Source organism: Pocillopora verrucosa, chromosome 14 (genome assembly GCF_036669915.1).
Source record: "Pocillopora verrucosa isolate sample1 chromosome 14, ASM3666991v2, whole genome shotgun sequence".
Classification (NCBI taxonomy): Eukaryota; Metazoa; Cnidaria; class Anthozoa; order Scleractinia; family Pocilloporidae; genus Pocillopora; species Pocillopora verrucosa.
In genome coordinates this window covers 16237519-16252558 of record NC_089325.1, presented here as the reverse complement: position 1 = coordinate 16252558, position 15040 = coordinate 16237519, and the positions used below count along the sequence as shown (strand labels likewise).

Below are 15040 nucleotides of genomic sequence, written 5' to 3'. Positions count from 1 at the left end.
GAGTAGTGTTACAATCTGGTATTGATAATGAAGCTGATTGGTTGTTGCAAGCACTCTGAGTACTTTCATGCTGGTTTGCTGTGTGCCATGAACGAGGACAATTTCAACAACTGATGTCATCATTGTGTTGTGCCTCTTGTGCCCACGAACAGGGTGGAGACATTGTCTATAGTGGGGAGGTTTGTTGGGTGAAGGTTTGGTTATGAGTTTGATTCTAGCTAAGGTTGATAGAGACAAGTGGTTGAGTTGCTGGGTTAAGGTTGGAAATTTCATTGCTTAGCTGTCTGACGACCCTATCAAACTTCTCCCCCCCCACAATCTCTCTTACCTCAGGGATTTCAGTTAAAGAATCTGTTGGTACTGCTCATGTCTTATCTTTGTGATTCGTTGGGATTCATTTTTATGCATGTAAGATGAAGGATGTAGATTGCCTTTTGTTAGCTGTCTCACCAAGGTATCTTTTTTTTTTTTTTTGCAGAATCTCCTTACAAAGTGGACATGAAGTTGATCCATTGAGACAAACACCATGGAACGAGTGAAAGCAACCTTACAAGAGGTTCCAATTCTCATCCTGGCTGGAAATGTTACCCAGAGTTAAATCACATTCTTTTGTTTGATCCGTCTTGGTATCACAGTGATGCCCTAGAGGTGAACAGCAGTCTTCATGTATTTGTTGGGATACATTGTTGGCAGTGTGACATGAGTTGGAACACTTGTGTTGCATCTGTTGTTTGAGGAGAATAGACTTTGTTCTGGACTCTGAGAGACTTTTAGAAACATGAAGGACAGTACTTGAGCACATTTTACTTTTAACACGCGAAGTTGATTGTGCGAGAAAGAAAACTTCTTAGGTTTGGTGAAAAATGACCTGTAGTGGGACTGGTTATCCTTTGACTGGAAAATTTACTTTTCCTTCGTCCTAAATTAATCAATAGTATCAGAACTTTTTGTTTGCGAACAGAGTATGCTATGGGTGTTTTCCACGGCATATTCACCAAAACTGGCGATAGAAATTCCTAAGCAGGTTATACAGTTGTAGAGCGTGTTTTCCCCAGTGAGAGTAGATGTTGATCAAAACAAGTGGTGCTTTGTTACAGTGCCGGCGTTGGAGGCAAGTAAACATGATCCAAGTTCTGATCGTTGCACTTGAGCACTCAAAGAAATTATGTTTGAAAGAAATGTTATATACTGACAACACCAAAGGTATATAGCTTTCTAATAAAGTGGGTAGGATCCTATACTCAACTTTTTGAACCTGGATAACTTGGCCATTACAGTGCCATTAAAGTGCATCGTATAAGTCTGCAGAGTCTGGGATTACCTGCTAATTTGCGTCTTGGGAAAATTGTTTCATATACTGTTTTTGAAAAACTGATGGTAGGAATCAACTCTATGTTCTCTGCCTTTTAGGAGATGTTAAGTGGCCCAATAGTTGGTACTACAGATAGAATGAATGTCTGTGATGTTTCTTGTGGCAAGTTGTTCTTCGAGAGATTTCTAGTAATACCATATGTCATTGAGTAACAGTACGAGGAAAGACCTGTTAAAATATGTTCCTGTTGCGGAGGAGTGTCTGATCACCCAGGATAAGAGCTGATAAACTTCTTAGATGATTCGTATATGATTTGCCCACAGTAAAATTGGCATGGCCAATCCCTTGGCTGAAAAACAATGAGTTTCTTTAAAGGGCACATTGCTACATCATATGCAGTATCAAAGTCCCCCTTTGACTTCAGTTCTGTTTTAATGATAAGTTCTGTTTTAATGCCGTCTTGATTTTTGTGATTACTCCTGAGATAAAGAGCATGGTTCCCTTGGAGAGGATTGCAAAAATTGTAAATATATGAAGCAACCTTTTTTTTTTTGTAAGTCGTATGCGGTCTTTTGAGTGCCGAGAAATAGTGACAGAACCAAAGTGTCCTTACTGATACTATTAGTTGTAGAAGTTCTTTCTTTTTAAGGCTGATAATAAGTCTCATGAGACCATCAGATTGTCACAGAATGCATGTAATTTCAAAAGGTTGAAAAATAAAGTTGTCAAGTGCGTATCAGTTTTTGATGCACAGGTGAAAGATTAATGAATATAGTTTTTATTTGGAATTTAACCAGTGGGGGGAGGTGTTGGAATTGACCAGCAATCTTCATTCAGTAATTTACTTTTTAACAGGAAGCCCAAAAGTTTTATTGGTTTTATTTCACATTTTTCATCATCATTCTCAGAAGCTGAGGATGTCTTTGCACCTATGCTTCCACAAATGGTGCAGTTCTCGTCTGTTTGGGTTAAGGGGTGGTTTGGTCGGAATGAAGTATTCAAATTAATGAAATTAGTCACATCATAATCCTACGTGGAAAATGCTTTCCGGTTTTATCAAAGTATATCACAAGTGTTAACTATTGCTAATTTCTAGCTTCCAAATCTGATGATGTTTGTAAGACAAATACTTCCAAAACGTTTCTTGCTCTCTAATAAAATCCGCACTTTTTCCCCCATTTCTTATAAACTCTTCCTGGATACAAATACCGCTATCTGACTTTTCTTTACTCGAAATTGATCTTTTGTGTTTGGGTATTTGTAGTATTTCTTCCTATTTGGATAAATACCTTGGCTATTATATAATCTTTATTCCATTGGTTAGCACACCTTTGACCGCAGTCACGTGATTATGCTCATATACCATTGTGTGTAATTAACTTCATAGCATTCTAATAAAGCAGTTGTGTCGAGCACTTGGTCTGTGCACGCTTTACTCTATAGTAGTATATGACGAACCCTAATATACAACAGTATTCATCCCTACTGGTTGCGATTCATGTCAACAAATATTTGTACTAAACCAAATTTCTGGTAAATTTCAGTTTTTGCTTCAGTGGGTACTTCCTAGATAACGTCTTTCGCATCGATCGCTTTTACCACCATCCCAAAACGTTACTTTAATTCATGTTTGTAGATTTTTGCCTTGTGAAAGCAATGCGGTTGGGACTTTCTCCTGCATACCACACAATAAATAACAAGATTTACAACATATCCAAATGAAATATTTGGCAAAAAGATAGAGACAACAATACTTCTTGTTGAAACGAGAGCGCTTTGAGCAAAATAACGTTTTTGGTATAAAATTATTTTTCATAAATTCATGTTTGATCATCACCCAGTTTTTAATTCTTGCTAAAGTGCGAGGTACATCTGCAGGACCAGAAAAGATGGATCAGACTTAACAGGTCTAACCTTTATTCACTTGTTTGAACGGGGATTGGTAAACCGCTTTCAATCGATCATTTCGTTAATTTCAAGTCAAGTTGCAATCCGCAATCAATTTCCTCTGTCAAGAACTAGGTGCTTCATAGAAACCAGATTATTGTAAATCTGCGTCATTGACTAAGCGTGAGGTCAAGATGGCTGAATATTGGCCGAGTTATTATTATTATTATTTTTTTTATTTTTGCGATAGTTAATTGCCCTCGGGCATTGAGTATGTTAGTCGTACTCGCTACACTTTCGTTGATAACAAAAGCTGATCCATATTTTAGGGTGTTTTGTTTTGGTTTTTTTCATTTTTATATCGAATTATTACACGGACAATTTGGCGCGGATTAGTACGCAAAGCATTTCGCTGCGCATGCTAAAAGTACCATCAACCAATATCATCTCGAACTCAGAGTTCCCTCGGCTGTGTGCATACATGTCATGCTGAAACGTCCGAGACGTGCTTGCAATGCAGTTGGCCACGCATGCTAAAAGTAGCACCTTGTGCGAACGGACAGTCGAATGGGCATGTCTCAGCTTGATGGGTTCCTACCATTTTACGTTTGTATGGGGCTTCTTTGTGCGCGCTGTGGGCTCAGCTATCATTAACAGATCATCACATGATTTTTCGTAAATTTTTAAGACACTTCAAATTGCAATTTTGTTAACTTTTAAAAACTTACTCGAGCTGTGGTATCCGCACCCGAAATCATCTGATAACCCATACAAATCTATTTTGGACGTGATTTCGCAGTTCAAGGAACTGTATTTTCTTTTTCGTCCTAAGTTACCTGTATTGTGAAATAATATATTTTACGCCTTAAAAGGGGAGTATAGTTGCAGTAGAAGGAAAAGGGAAATAAAGATTAAAAGGATTTAAAAATCAGCTGATGGTGCTAGGGAATCATTCACTTCGTGGCACGATATTTCGTACCTTTCGAGAAATGTTTGCGGTTTCGAGCTCAGTCGTCTGTGAAGCGTACAGAAAAAATAGTGAAAAAGAGAAGGAAAGCTTTGTTAGATAAGAATAAAAAAAATTGTGTTTAATAACTTATCTCTTTACCCTTACATGTATATTCATAAGTCCTCAGTTTGTATTCAAATTAGTGTTTACCTTCAGCAACCAATATCTCGTACTTACGAGATGTCAATCCTGATATTAACATTTAAATGATTCATCAAATCAAAGAAAGTCCTCCTACGTATGTGTTTTTTTGCATTGTATAGTAAAATGATGGTGACATCTCAAACTTCTATACTTTTGCTTCTTGATGCAAATTCATTGACTAGTTGGATAAACACGCAGTTGTTTCGCAAACCACTCATAGATGATAAATATCCTGCACTGTTTAATTATCAAAGATAATTTCCTTAAAAGCTTCGGATCCCCTGCGTGAAGGAATAATTTTGTCGTCCATGATATTGTTGGAGTAGAACGGAAGAGTGTTTAGGCAGACTAAGATGTCATAAAATTACCTGTTACAAATGAATGAATATAGAGTTCTAATTCATGTAAGCATTTTCACAGATTCCTGAGAGAAATTGGCATCTCTTGTGACAGAATAAGCATTTCGTGTTCAAGTGAACGGCACTGAGGGGGTCTGTTTGTAAGTTTTATTAAGAAAGTGACGTGGAGGTAATTTTGGCTGGGCAGCTGCTATTGGGGCGAAATTATATTTCGTTGACTGCAGTTATAAATTACCTGCAGGAGAAAAAAAAAAAGAGAAATGATGGGAATATTCTCAGGCTTTAACATTCAATTTGTCTCTAGTTGTCTAGAAAAGCGATTGTCCTAGGTAAAATGTCATATAAAAGATCCTTTTCAGGAAACGGTAAGTCTCCTTTTTTTTTTTTAATGCTCGATCGCTCACTTGAAATTTATTTTCGCAATTTTAAGCCTTATATTTACAAATTTTAAATCACTTCTGATATTATCTCTCTCTTTTCAAACAAAGTTTCCCTATGTTAGAAACATCTAGAGAATGTTATGGAATCTAACCAAATAAAAGGTAGCAGAGTTGATTAATTATTACTGAGAAGTAAGGTACTCTGATAGATGGTAATACCTGCAAAGCGCAATCATCCAGCAAGGTAGAAAGTGACAGGTATTTTCTTAAGACAGACAGTCCGCATTTACATTTCAATTAAGGAAACACTGCTTTGGAAGTCAGTTAATCTGAATCATATCGCAAATGTGTAAGTGATTGTGGCCGTTTGGGAGCAGTCTAAACGATATATCCCTTGTTGCAATTATAGGTAACTTACAAGAAAAAGAAAGCTACAATTTATTGTGCTGAGAAATGATGTAATTCGTACCTAATCCACGTTTTAGACTCGACAGACAATTATTTCGCGCATTTGAAATGGGTAAACGTTGCTTTGGAAGTTTTATTTAACTATTTTGAGAAAACTCAGTTCATCTGGTCGTGGCTGAGTGGGTGCTGTTTCGAAAAAGAATACTCTTCGTTGTTGTCACAGGTTATCCACAAGAGAAAAAAACACTGAATGATGGCAACAACAAATTCGACAGGAGGTGGAATGCAAACAAAAACAATTCAAGAAGAACTTTGTTCCCTCTCTTTGGAAAGAGGATCACAACAACACTTATTCTATCTATTGGTAGTCAACATTTTCCTCTCTATTGGCGCAGTTCCTGGGAATTCTCTTATCCTTGTTGCCTTTCGCAAAGAATCCTCCCTTCATCCGCCCTCCAAACTCCTTTATCGTTGTCTGGCGACAACTGATTTAATGGTTGGTGTTGTTAGCCAGCCTCTCGCTTCTACTTATTATATGTCCATAGTTTACGAACACTGGAGTATTTGTCGGTACGCAGCCTTCATGACAAGCTATGCATTATGTGGAGTATCCTTGTCGACGATGATGGCCATAAGCGTGGACAGACTTCTCGCCCTGCTGTTGGGGCTGAGATACAGACAAATTGTTACTCTGAAGCGTACATTTTTCTGTGTGGGTATATTTTGGGTAGTATCTTCCGTCCCTACTTCATCTTTCCTTTTAGATGACCGTATCGCGCTTTGGTATAGCTCTCTAGGTGTACCATTTTGCTTGGTTATCTCCATTGTCTCGTACACAAAGATTTTCCACTCTCTCATTCGTCATCAGGCTCAAGTAAAAAATCAACAACAGCCGAGCCCACCGAATGCACTGAACATTGCGCGATATAGAAAGGCAGTACATAGTGCACTTTGGGTACAGTTAGCACTGGTTGTTTGTTATTTGCCATTTGTTATAGTGGATATTGTCATCAGCCATAGTAAAACACATTCATCCCATTTAACCATCACTAGGGAAATATCATTTTCCTTGATTTACTTTAACTCGACATTAAATCCGTTTCTTTACTGTTGGAAGATTAGCGAAGTGAGACAATCAGTAAAGCAGACAATCAGACAAGCACTTTACTGTTCTTGGATGAATTCATGGATGAATTAATGTTTACAATCGCCATTTAACTAAGGTTAAAAGAAAGGAAACAGGAGAAGAAGAATAAGAGAATTCCCAGGAAATGCTGTAGACATAACAGTCTTTGAAAGTATGTCACAATGACAAAGTATGTCAATTTAATTACGACTCAACATTTATCATAACAGCATCATTTAATACATAGATTTAGGCAAGCCCAAAAGCGGAGCTCGCATTGTTTTTTTTCCCGCACGTCTCTTCAACAAAACTAAAGCCCCTACCAAGGATAAAGTGCGTGGTAATATTAATGGATTTTTATTCGCAACTTCTCTGTGTCTGTGTAGAGGACTGATTATAAGACAGTGCTCGTGGTACAGTTGGCCGCGCATGCTAAAAGTAGCACCGTGTACGGTCGAACGGTCGTAGGGTCGTACATCCAAATTTTTTCGGCTTGATGGGTTACTACTATTTTGTATAATTATGGGGCTACGCTCTGCGAGCTCCGCTATTACGTATAGTGTGCCTTTCTATATAAATAACCAAAAGCGCTTTACAATGATAATAACTGAATTCACTACATATGTATGTAGAAGAATCTTAAAATCTATGCGCAACTTTACTGGTAACTAGTGAAGTCTCCTAAGTAGAGGGTTAATATGGCAATACTTAGGTGCGCAGTAAACTATCCGAGCGCTTGTATTTATGACCCTTTGAAGTTTCCTAATTTGATCCTCCGCAACACCATATGATAAACTATTACAATAATCTCCATCTGGTAGTAATGAGTGCATGTACAAGCCTTTCAGTAGATTCACAGAACAAATACTTCCTTAATATTCCGGATATTATACAGGTGAGAGTCGAGCCAGGTGCCCAAGTTTCGCATTGAAGAGACAGGAGCCACCTCAGAATGACCAACCTTGATCTTGTTAACAGACATCGTCGATAGCTGTCTTTCCGTGCCAATGATTAAGAACTCTGTTTTGCTGTCATTTAATCTCAATTACTCATTCCTCATCTATGCACAAACATCGCGGTTGTTTTCGATTACAGCCGCAGCCTTACTGTTTTTTTCCGAGGAATTAAACGACACATAGTTCTGTATCGTCCGCATAAGTGTGTTGTGGGACCCCCTTCCTCCCGGTTCAGGTTAAATTTCTTAGATAGAGATCCGTCAACAGAGGCTTGCTGCATTCTTCCAACCAGATTCCTTACTTATACACACATTTCTTCCACACACACACACATCACTTCCTGTATATATGACAGCTTTATTTTTGTTACGCTGGTGACATTAGATAAATTACTTATAAAAGGCGTATAGGCATTTTATCTGTGCATGCGCGAGTAGAATTAGTTTGGCGCGTTCGGCTCCATCTTGATGTTTTCAACTGGGCGATCGACACCCTTTTGTGACAAGTTTACTAGCATTACTAACTCTATGTTTCTTTCGGTGGCCTCAAAATCCCCTACCAATGTCAGTTAATTGTTTATTTATTTAGCTTTCGGTCTAACTAATGCATTTCCCTTAAAAGAAATGCGTGAACGTTTTCTAACGAGTTTAAACAGGTGCTGTTTTCTTCATGTTCGTGTGTTATTCAAAACGAATGGCGTCATATTTATTCTGTCCGCGAAATTAGTTTTAAGTAAAGTTTTGGAAGAAGCATGCAGAATAACTTAATCATTACCTTGCTCAAGTATTCAATTATCATAATCCTGCTATTTTTGCTTCTAAAGTCTAATAAACCTTTTGCAGCCTTAAAACTGCCATTTTTAAACCTAGTAATCCATTCTTCCAGTCTTGCATAACCATTATTTCTAGATAATTCAAATGTTGCTGACATTTCCAGAGGAACTGGTGGCGTTAATACCTCCTTGTAAACCGTGTGTGTGGCTTTCAATAAGACAAATACTTGTTTGATGAAAGAATATCACCATTGACTTGTCTTGCGGCACAATCAATACAGCTGCAAATGATAAATGCATATGCTCTCCTCCAACTCTTAGTTTGACCCAACAAAAAGACACACACAACCCTTGGGTGCGGCCCCCTACAGGGGAAGCGCTCGGTTTATTCTCCGAAAAGACTGAAGGATAGATGACATATCATAGAGAAGTAATGTATTAATAAAAAAAAAAAAAAATACAATCCATGTAACATTCAGCTCCAAAGATCTAAATCACAAGCTAACTGACATGGGGTCGTGGAACAACAGCTGGGTGAAAAACCTTCCCATTCGTCCACTTGCACCCAGGAGGAAAACCCCAGACCAGCTGTACCCCAAATACAACGGTCCCCCGGGCATGACCAACTAAATAGATACTACAATATGTTAAAAGCGTTACACACGAGAAAACTAAATACCTAAAGCCTTAAAAACCGACAGACGTGAAGATAAAGAATCTTAAACATACCCGTCCTTAGCCGAGTCATTAGCCCAGTGGCCATGACGTTTAGAACAGCAGTAGCCCCGCCACTCCTAAGGCTATGCATACCAATGGCAGAAATATCTGGTATAATATCTTTAAAAGCTTGTAGCACTAATACTCTAGACCGCGAATACCTTAAAAGGTTTAGCCCTAAGCTAATAACCAAAATAAGAGCTATCGCAGGAAAGCCTAGCTCTTTCTAAATAACAGCTCATCACTGCAATCGGACAAGTTGCTTTCCCAGAGGAAGCTACAACAATCGAAGCTCCATCCCTATACTGATCAGTTTTACTTGATTGAATAATTAGAGAATAATACATGGGCACGCGTAGATATGGAATTTCTCTTCGAGTGAGTCACTCGATAGCTTACGATTGAGCGCAGCGAACGAGTGGAATGTTGAGTTGAACACGAGAATCTACAAGCAACCATGTATTATATTGTTTATTATATCAACACAATAGCCCTTTACTGACAAGAAAAGCCGACTTCATTAATGAATGAAAATAAAAGAATCAGCCATCCCCGCATACAAATCGTAAAGTGCGTTGGCGCTAAGGCTCAAGATGAAAAACTGCGTTGAATCATGAGGACAAAAACAACAATGGGCGTAATTTTCGGCTTATCCTCGGTGTAAAAACCTCACAACTGACGTCACGAAACGATCTGCGTCAGTCAGTGGTAAGTCAATGGATCATTAGATCAATTAGATCAACTGTGTCGAAATAAGCACCAAATTCTTAGTCACGATCAAGGCATTTTATGTCAATCGAGAGCTGGTTTTCAGCCGCCATTTCTATTATTTCACAAGATTGGAGTCACAAGAGAGTTGTTCCGGTTTTTCACCTCGCACATAAGCGCGGGGATGACAATTTCCGATGTCCAAGTCCTTTGGCATCAAAGTCTGTTTGACGAGTATGGTGTAGGAAAGATGAGTTTCCTCACGGAGAAGAACGAAAGCCCAGAAGCATTTCCAAGTTTTTCACCGAAAGGCATCAAGGTTGGAGAAAAAGTTTCAACATGCTGTTATATTATGGGATACTTTAAAAAAGAACATCTGTACCACAAAAGAATGTGTCAGATGAGAGCTTCTTCATTAAGTGCTGATCATACATTTAAAGTGTCTGCAAATATTTGCTTTTGGTGTGAGGGAAAGTGGATACAGCTGTATGACAGTTAATTCATAGTTATGAAGGAAATCAGCATAGTTTTAGCCTGGAAACTTTGCAAGGGAACAACTTTCGATAAAGTTAAAGATCTGTTGACCAGTTTAAAAGACAGACTTGCCTCCAAAGGTTGTTTTGTTAACCATTTCTATATTGACAACTGTTGCCAGTGGAGGCATAAACTGAATTCTGTTTTTGATGAGGTGTCTATAAAGCTTGATCCTTTTCATGCAATACAGAGAGTAGTGACAAAAATACCAAAGAAGGGTGGCAGTGGGCCACTTCAGAAGCTGCGCACACAAATGCTGCATGACTTTAAATTGATTCTGAGGGACCCAACAGACCATGGAATGAAAAGATCAAAGTCAACTCCATCAGTGAGTATTATTGAGAAAAAAAATTGATAACTTTCTTATACAGTAGAAATCTGTAGAATATGAAGGAACAAAGGTTATCCCCCAGAGTGCTATTAATGAAATTGAAAAATTATCAGTTCATGTCCGAAAGGGTTGTTTGTCAGATATTCCACCTTCTGGAGGTACCAGTCGGAATGAAGTAATTCATAAAGTTCTTAACAAAACTCTGAGGAAGTCAAGAATTGGAATCCAATTTGCATTAGCACTCCTTGGCATCTTCTTTTATATATGGAACGAAAAGAAAATAACAGCAACTGAAGACCAAAGAAGAATAAGGGTGACTCCACCAATTGAATCACATTTTGAACATTTGGAAAGCAATCAAGATGGATCTGGTAATTCTGGTAATCATCATTTTGGAATAACTGATCAAGATGTGGTCCTACCAAAAACTGGAGACTTTGGTTTATCTTCATATTGTAGTAACCATGGACAAGATAACACTCAGGGAGAAATTGTGGAACAATTAAATAACTTTTTAGATGGCATGTCATCAAACATATCCTCAGATGAAGATGAACCCAGTGTTTCTTAAACTATCTCACCACCACCCTTTCCCAATTTGAGCAAAACAGCAGCAGCATAAAGTTATGAAGTCAGCAAAGTGTATGGCAGAGCTTTGTGAACAAATTCAGTCACTTGGCCAGTATGCAAGATTTAATCCAAACTTTTTGTTCTTTACAAAAAGTAGCTTAACACTCTTCCACTCTGGTTTAGTTAGCAACAAAGAGTCTTCCGCACTTGATAATGTTCTATCAAATTTCAACATGGTCCGTGTTAATGTTCCACCAAATGGTAACTGTTTCTTCTTGGCTATTACATATGCAATAGTCAATAGCATTATTCCAAATAAAGCAATATCAAATGATTTAGTCAGCCATCTGGAGTCACTTAGACTGATGAACTGCAAAGACACAAATGAAATGAGCCATAAGCTGCGAGAATTAATAGTACATGAGTGGATCTCTCACCCAGAGGATTACCAGCCCTTCCTTGGTGTTGGACAATTGTTAGACCATGAAGCATCTTTATTTCATAATGATGGTCATTTCGCATCAGAGTTAGGCAATTGCATGGCACTTGCAATGGCAAATTTACTCAATCTTCCAATTGTAGTAATCATACAAATGGAAAGTATGTCAGTTGTCCCAGTTACTCCAAGGGAAACTCTTCAGTGCCTACCAATCTTTGTCGCATTTGATCATGCAGGTGTGGGTCACTATGATGCTGTAGCACACAGTACAAGCCATTCAGTGGTCAATGAAACACAATCATGTTCAGTCAGCAGCATAGCTACCAATCCTGAATCTTGTCGTTGTGGTTAAGGCGCAAGAAAAAAAGAATCCAATATCACCTCTTGTGATAACTTCAAAAAATGGTGCAAGTGTTTTCAAAGTGTGAAAGGTTGTAATGACAACTGCCAGTGTCTTGGGTGTGAAAACCCATATGGAAAAAAGGCAAAAGCAGAATACAATAGTTATCCATCCGAAACAAGTAAAAGAAAACGACAAGCACAGGAAATGACAGCAGAGAGTATGTCTAGAAAACACTTTCTGCTTGGAGAGTGTTAGCAGATGGACACTACTTGAAGAGCTAGCCCTTATCCAGATTGTACAGTCCTCATTAACTGCAGCTGGCAGTGATATTGATATTGATGTCATTGCAATGCAATACTCGCAGCTGGTTGATAACTCTGGAATTCATCCCAAGTCTCAAGCTCAAATTTCTGGAAAGGTAATTTCTTTTATGAATGACGATAGAGTTTATAAGGCGTTGTTGAAGGAGCAAGTGAGGTTGAATTGCTTCTGTTAGTTTGGTGCACAGTAGGATTCATTAATTATGACATTCCGGAAAACTTATCAATTTCCAGTACATTGAAAAATGCTTATCTGATTGCATGCATGTATATTTCCAAATCTAAGAACTGTAATCAGGAAATTAGACATATGTGTAGATGTGTAGTTCCAGAAAATATTTTTTTGTTTGGCATCGTACACCACTCAGGAAATTCCACTTCAACGTTATACGTTTCTTCTAAGATTTCCCCCACCCCCTTTCCACACCCACACCTCCTAGGAAATTCCACACTGTCTGTGGATAGAGTATTGCTACATGTATTTACTGGAACAACAAAGACGGGAAAGGAAAGGGGGAGAGGGAGAAAAGGGAGGGGAATGTCTGCTATAACAACCCCAGTTTTTATTCTGCCCATCAATTTTACCCTAATCCTGTTATGTCTTCTACCAAGATCAGCACTGATCAGAATATTCAAATAGTGAAAAGGATAGGTGCAGGAATGCAGTTTGATACTAGTGTGTTACTAATGTGTTACTAATTGTTGGTTTGGGGAATCAGTATTTTGCAGCTGCTAGTGGCTGCAGAAATGAAGAAAAGGGGTTTCTTATAGCAGGTGCTCCCCGCCCTCTTTGCCAGTCTCCCTCTTTTTACCCCTCATTACACCTACTAAGCAGCCTACAGAATCTGTGTAGCACAGTAAGTCTGCAAGACTGAAACAAACTCAACGTCCAAGCCTATTTGTAATTAAATTTGGATAGGGGGCTAACATTTTACAGTCTGACTAGAAGAATTACTCATCTAAAATTGGAGCCCCTTCTTTTTGGAGGTATGCCCTCAGTTCGTTTTCCTGTGGGTGATTTTCAAGCATCTTATCCCTCTGGGAGGAGGGAAGAAGGTCATCCTTCCAAACATTTGCTTTATAATCTTCAAGGGACAAGTTAAGAGCACCAAGATGATGTTCAGAATTAGCAAGGGTTAATGGTAGCGCTTTATAGAAGAATGTAGACTTCTGTACCTTCTTGAAACTGCCAAGAGATTAATCGGTCAGTTCTTGAAAACACTGTTCTGTGACTTGAGGGCTGGGTCGCGAACTTGAAGAAAAACTGTTGTAGACGCGTTTTGCACTGCAAAACGGCCCAGGTAGGCATAGAATTTTCTTCTTTATGTCTTCTTTCGAGACGTCCAGATGTATTGCTGAAGCCCCTTGTTTTAACTGCAAACACTGTCATAAAAGAAAACAAAACGGAAAAATTTTGGAGCTCGTAATTAACAAAATTAAATTTTGTAAAATTACCTAAAATAGCGTGACCTAGCCCCTTCAATCGAACATTCGAAAATCGAACCAAATCGAACGCAATCCGTGGATTTTGTCCAAGGATTAAAAAGTTACGGTGGAAAATCTTCTCGTCATAACTTGGTCTAGGAATGAAAACTGCAAAGACTTTGTTACATGATCTTCGCCTTCCTTTACGTTAAAGCTGAAATGCTGGGATTCTTTTACTACGTATTCAAGGCTAAGCGACAGTGCATCTGAATGCATTCCTGAATTTTTGCGTGTACTAAAAACACGTGCTGCAATCCCGGGTATACAGAAGTAATTCGAGCCTCCAAGAGCTTGATTTTGAAAACCAGTTTTACCAAAGATTAAGAGTTCGGAAATAATGCGATTTCCGATTGAGTTCGACAAATAAAAAAGAAATGAACACTTACTGCTTCAGCAACTCCTCCGAAAGCGAGAAGGGTGTCGTGCAGAGTCAAGGCCATGTTCATGGTGCTTTCGCTGATTGTCGTTGGGGTTGGTCCAGCAAGTTGATTTAAGGCCTTGTCAAGACGATGCCACAGCACGTGAATATTTAGGGCTAACCTGAGGGCGTTTTTCCCTGTTTTGGCGTTGCACTCAGGATTAAACGCACCGACTGAAGATGACATGTTGGTCTTCCCCTTGCAGTATTTTATATACAGTTCGCGGGCGGTTACAGTTAATGTGTATTCAACAGGGTTTTCCTGGTGGTGTACTGTGTAGATATGTTCATACACCGTCCCTAAGCCTTTCAATGGACCTTGCTGGATATCAGAGGAACACTGTTCCATCTCTTCAATTTCCATTTGGTGGCGATCCTGGTACATAATTAAGACGCGATCCGCAAGTCCGTTGCGGCAAGCGACAACCTTTGGCCATATTTCAGTCAAAAACCTTCGAGGTGTTGTGAAGGTCGCCATACTCATACGCGCACTCTGAACGCCCACCCGCTTTCCTTTGCCCTTAACGGAATACCAATAATCGCCGTCGTACAGCTTGCACATACGCTCCATTGTCAGACAAGTATGCGATGCTGACTTCGACGTTGAAATCAGTTTGCTCAGGAAGGTATAACCTTCATCAATGCACAAGACGGGAACACATTCCCCGACGGCACTTTTTTGGAAGTTCACAAAATGGTTAAAGAGACCATTCGAAGACATTTCGTCAATCAGAATGCTTCGATCAATTCGTTGCTCCAAGTGCGAAATTAACGGTCCCACGCACCCAATGTTGAAGGCGGGGGTTTTTCCAGCTCCGGATG

General features: G+C 39.0%; 1 protein-coding gene and 1 pseudogene across 1 annotated transcript; one reads left to right on the top strand and one right to left on the bottom strand.

The window, feature by feature from the left end:
• The first annotated feature begins 5752 nt into the window (after positions 1–5752).
• On the top strand, positions 5753–6697 carry LOC136278267 (melanocyte-stimulating hormone receptor-like). The gene has a single exon (XM_066161785.1). It carries the CDS (start codon positions 5753–5755, stop codon positions 6695–6697), a length of 945 nt encoding a protein of 314 aa, XP_066017882.1.
• Positions 6698–13266: 6569 nt separating this feature from the next.
• LOC131797203 (uncharacterized) lies at positions 13267–14789 on the bottom strand (annotated as a pseudogene).
• Positions 14790–15040: the final 251 nt, after the last annotated feature.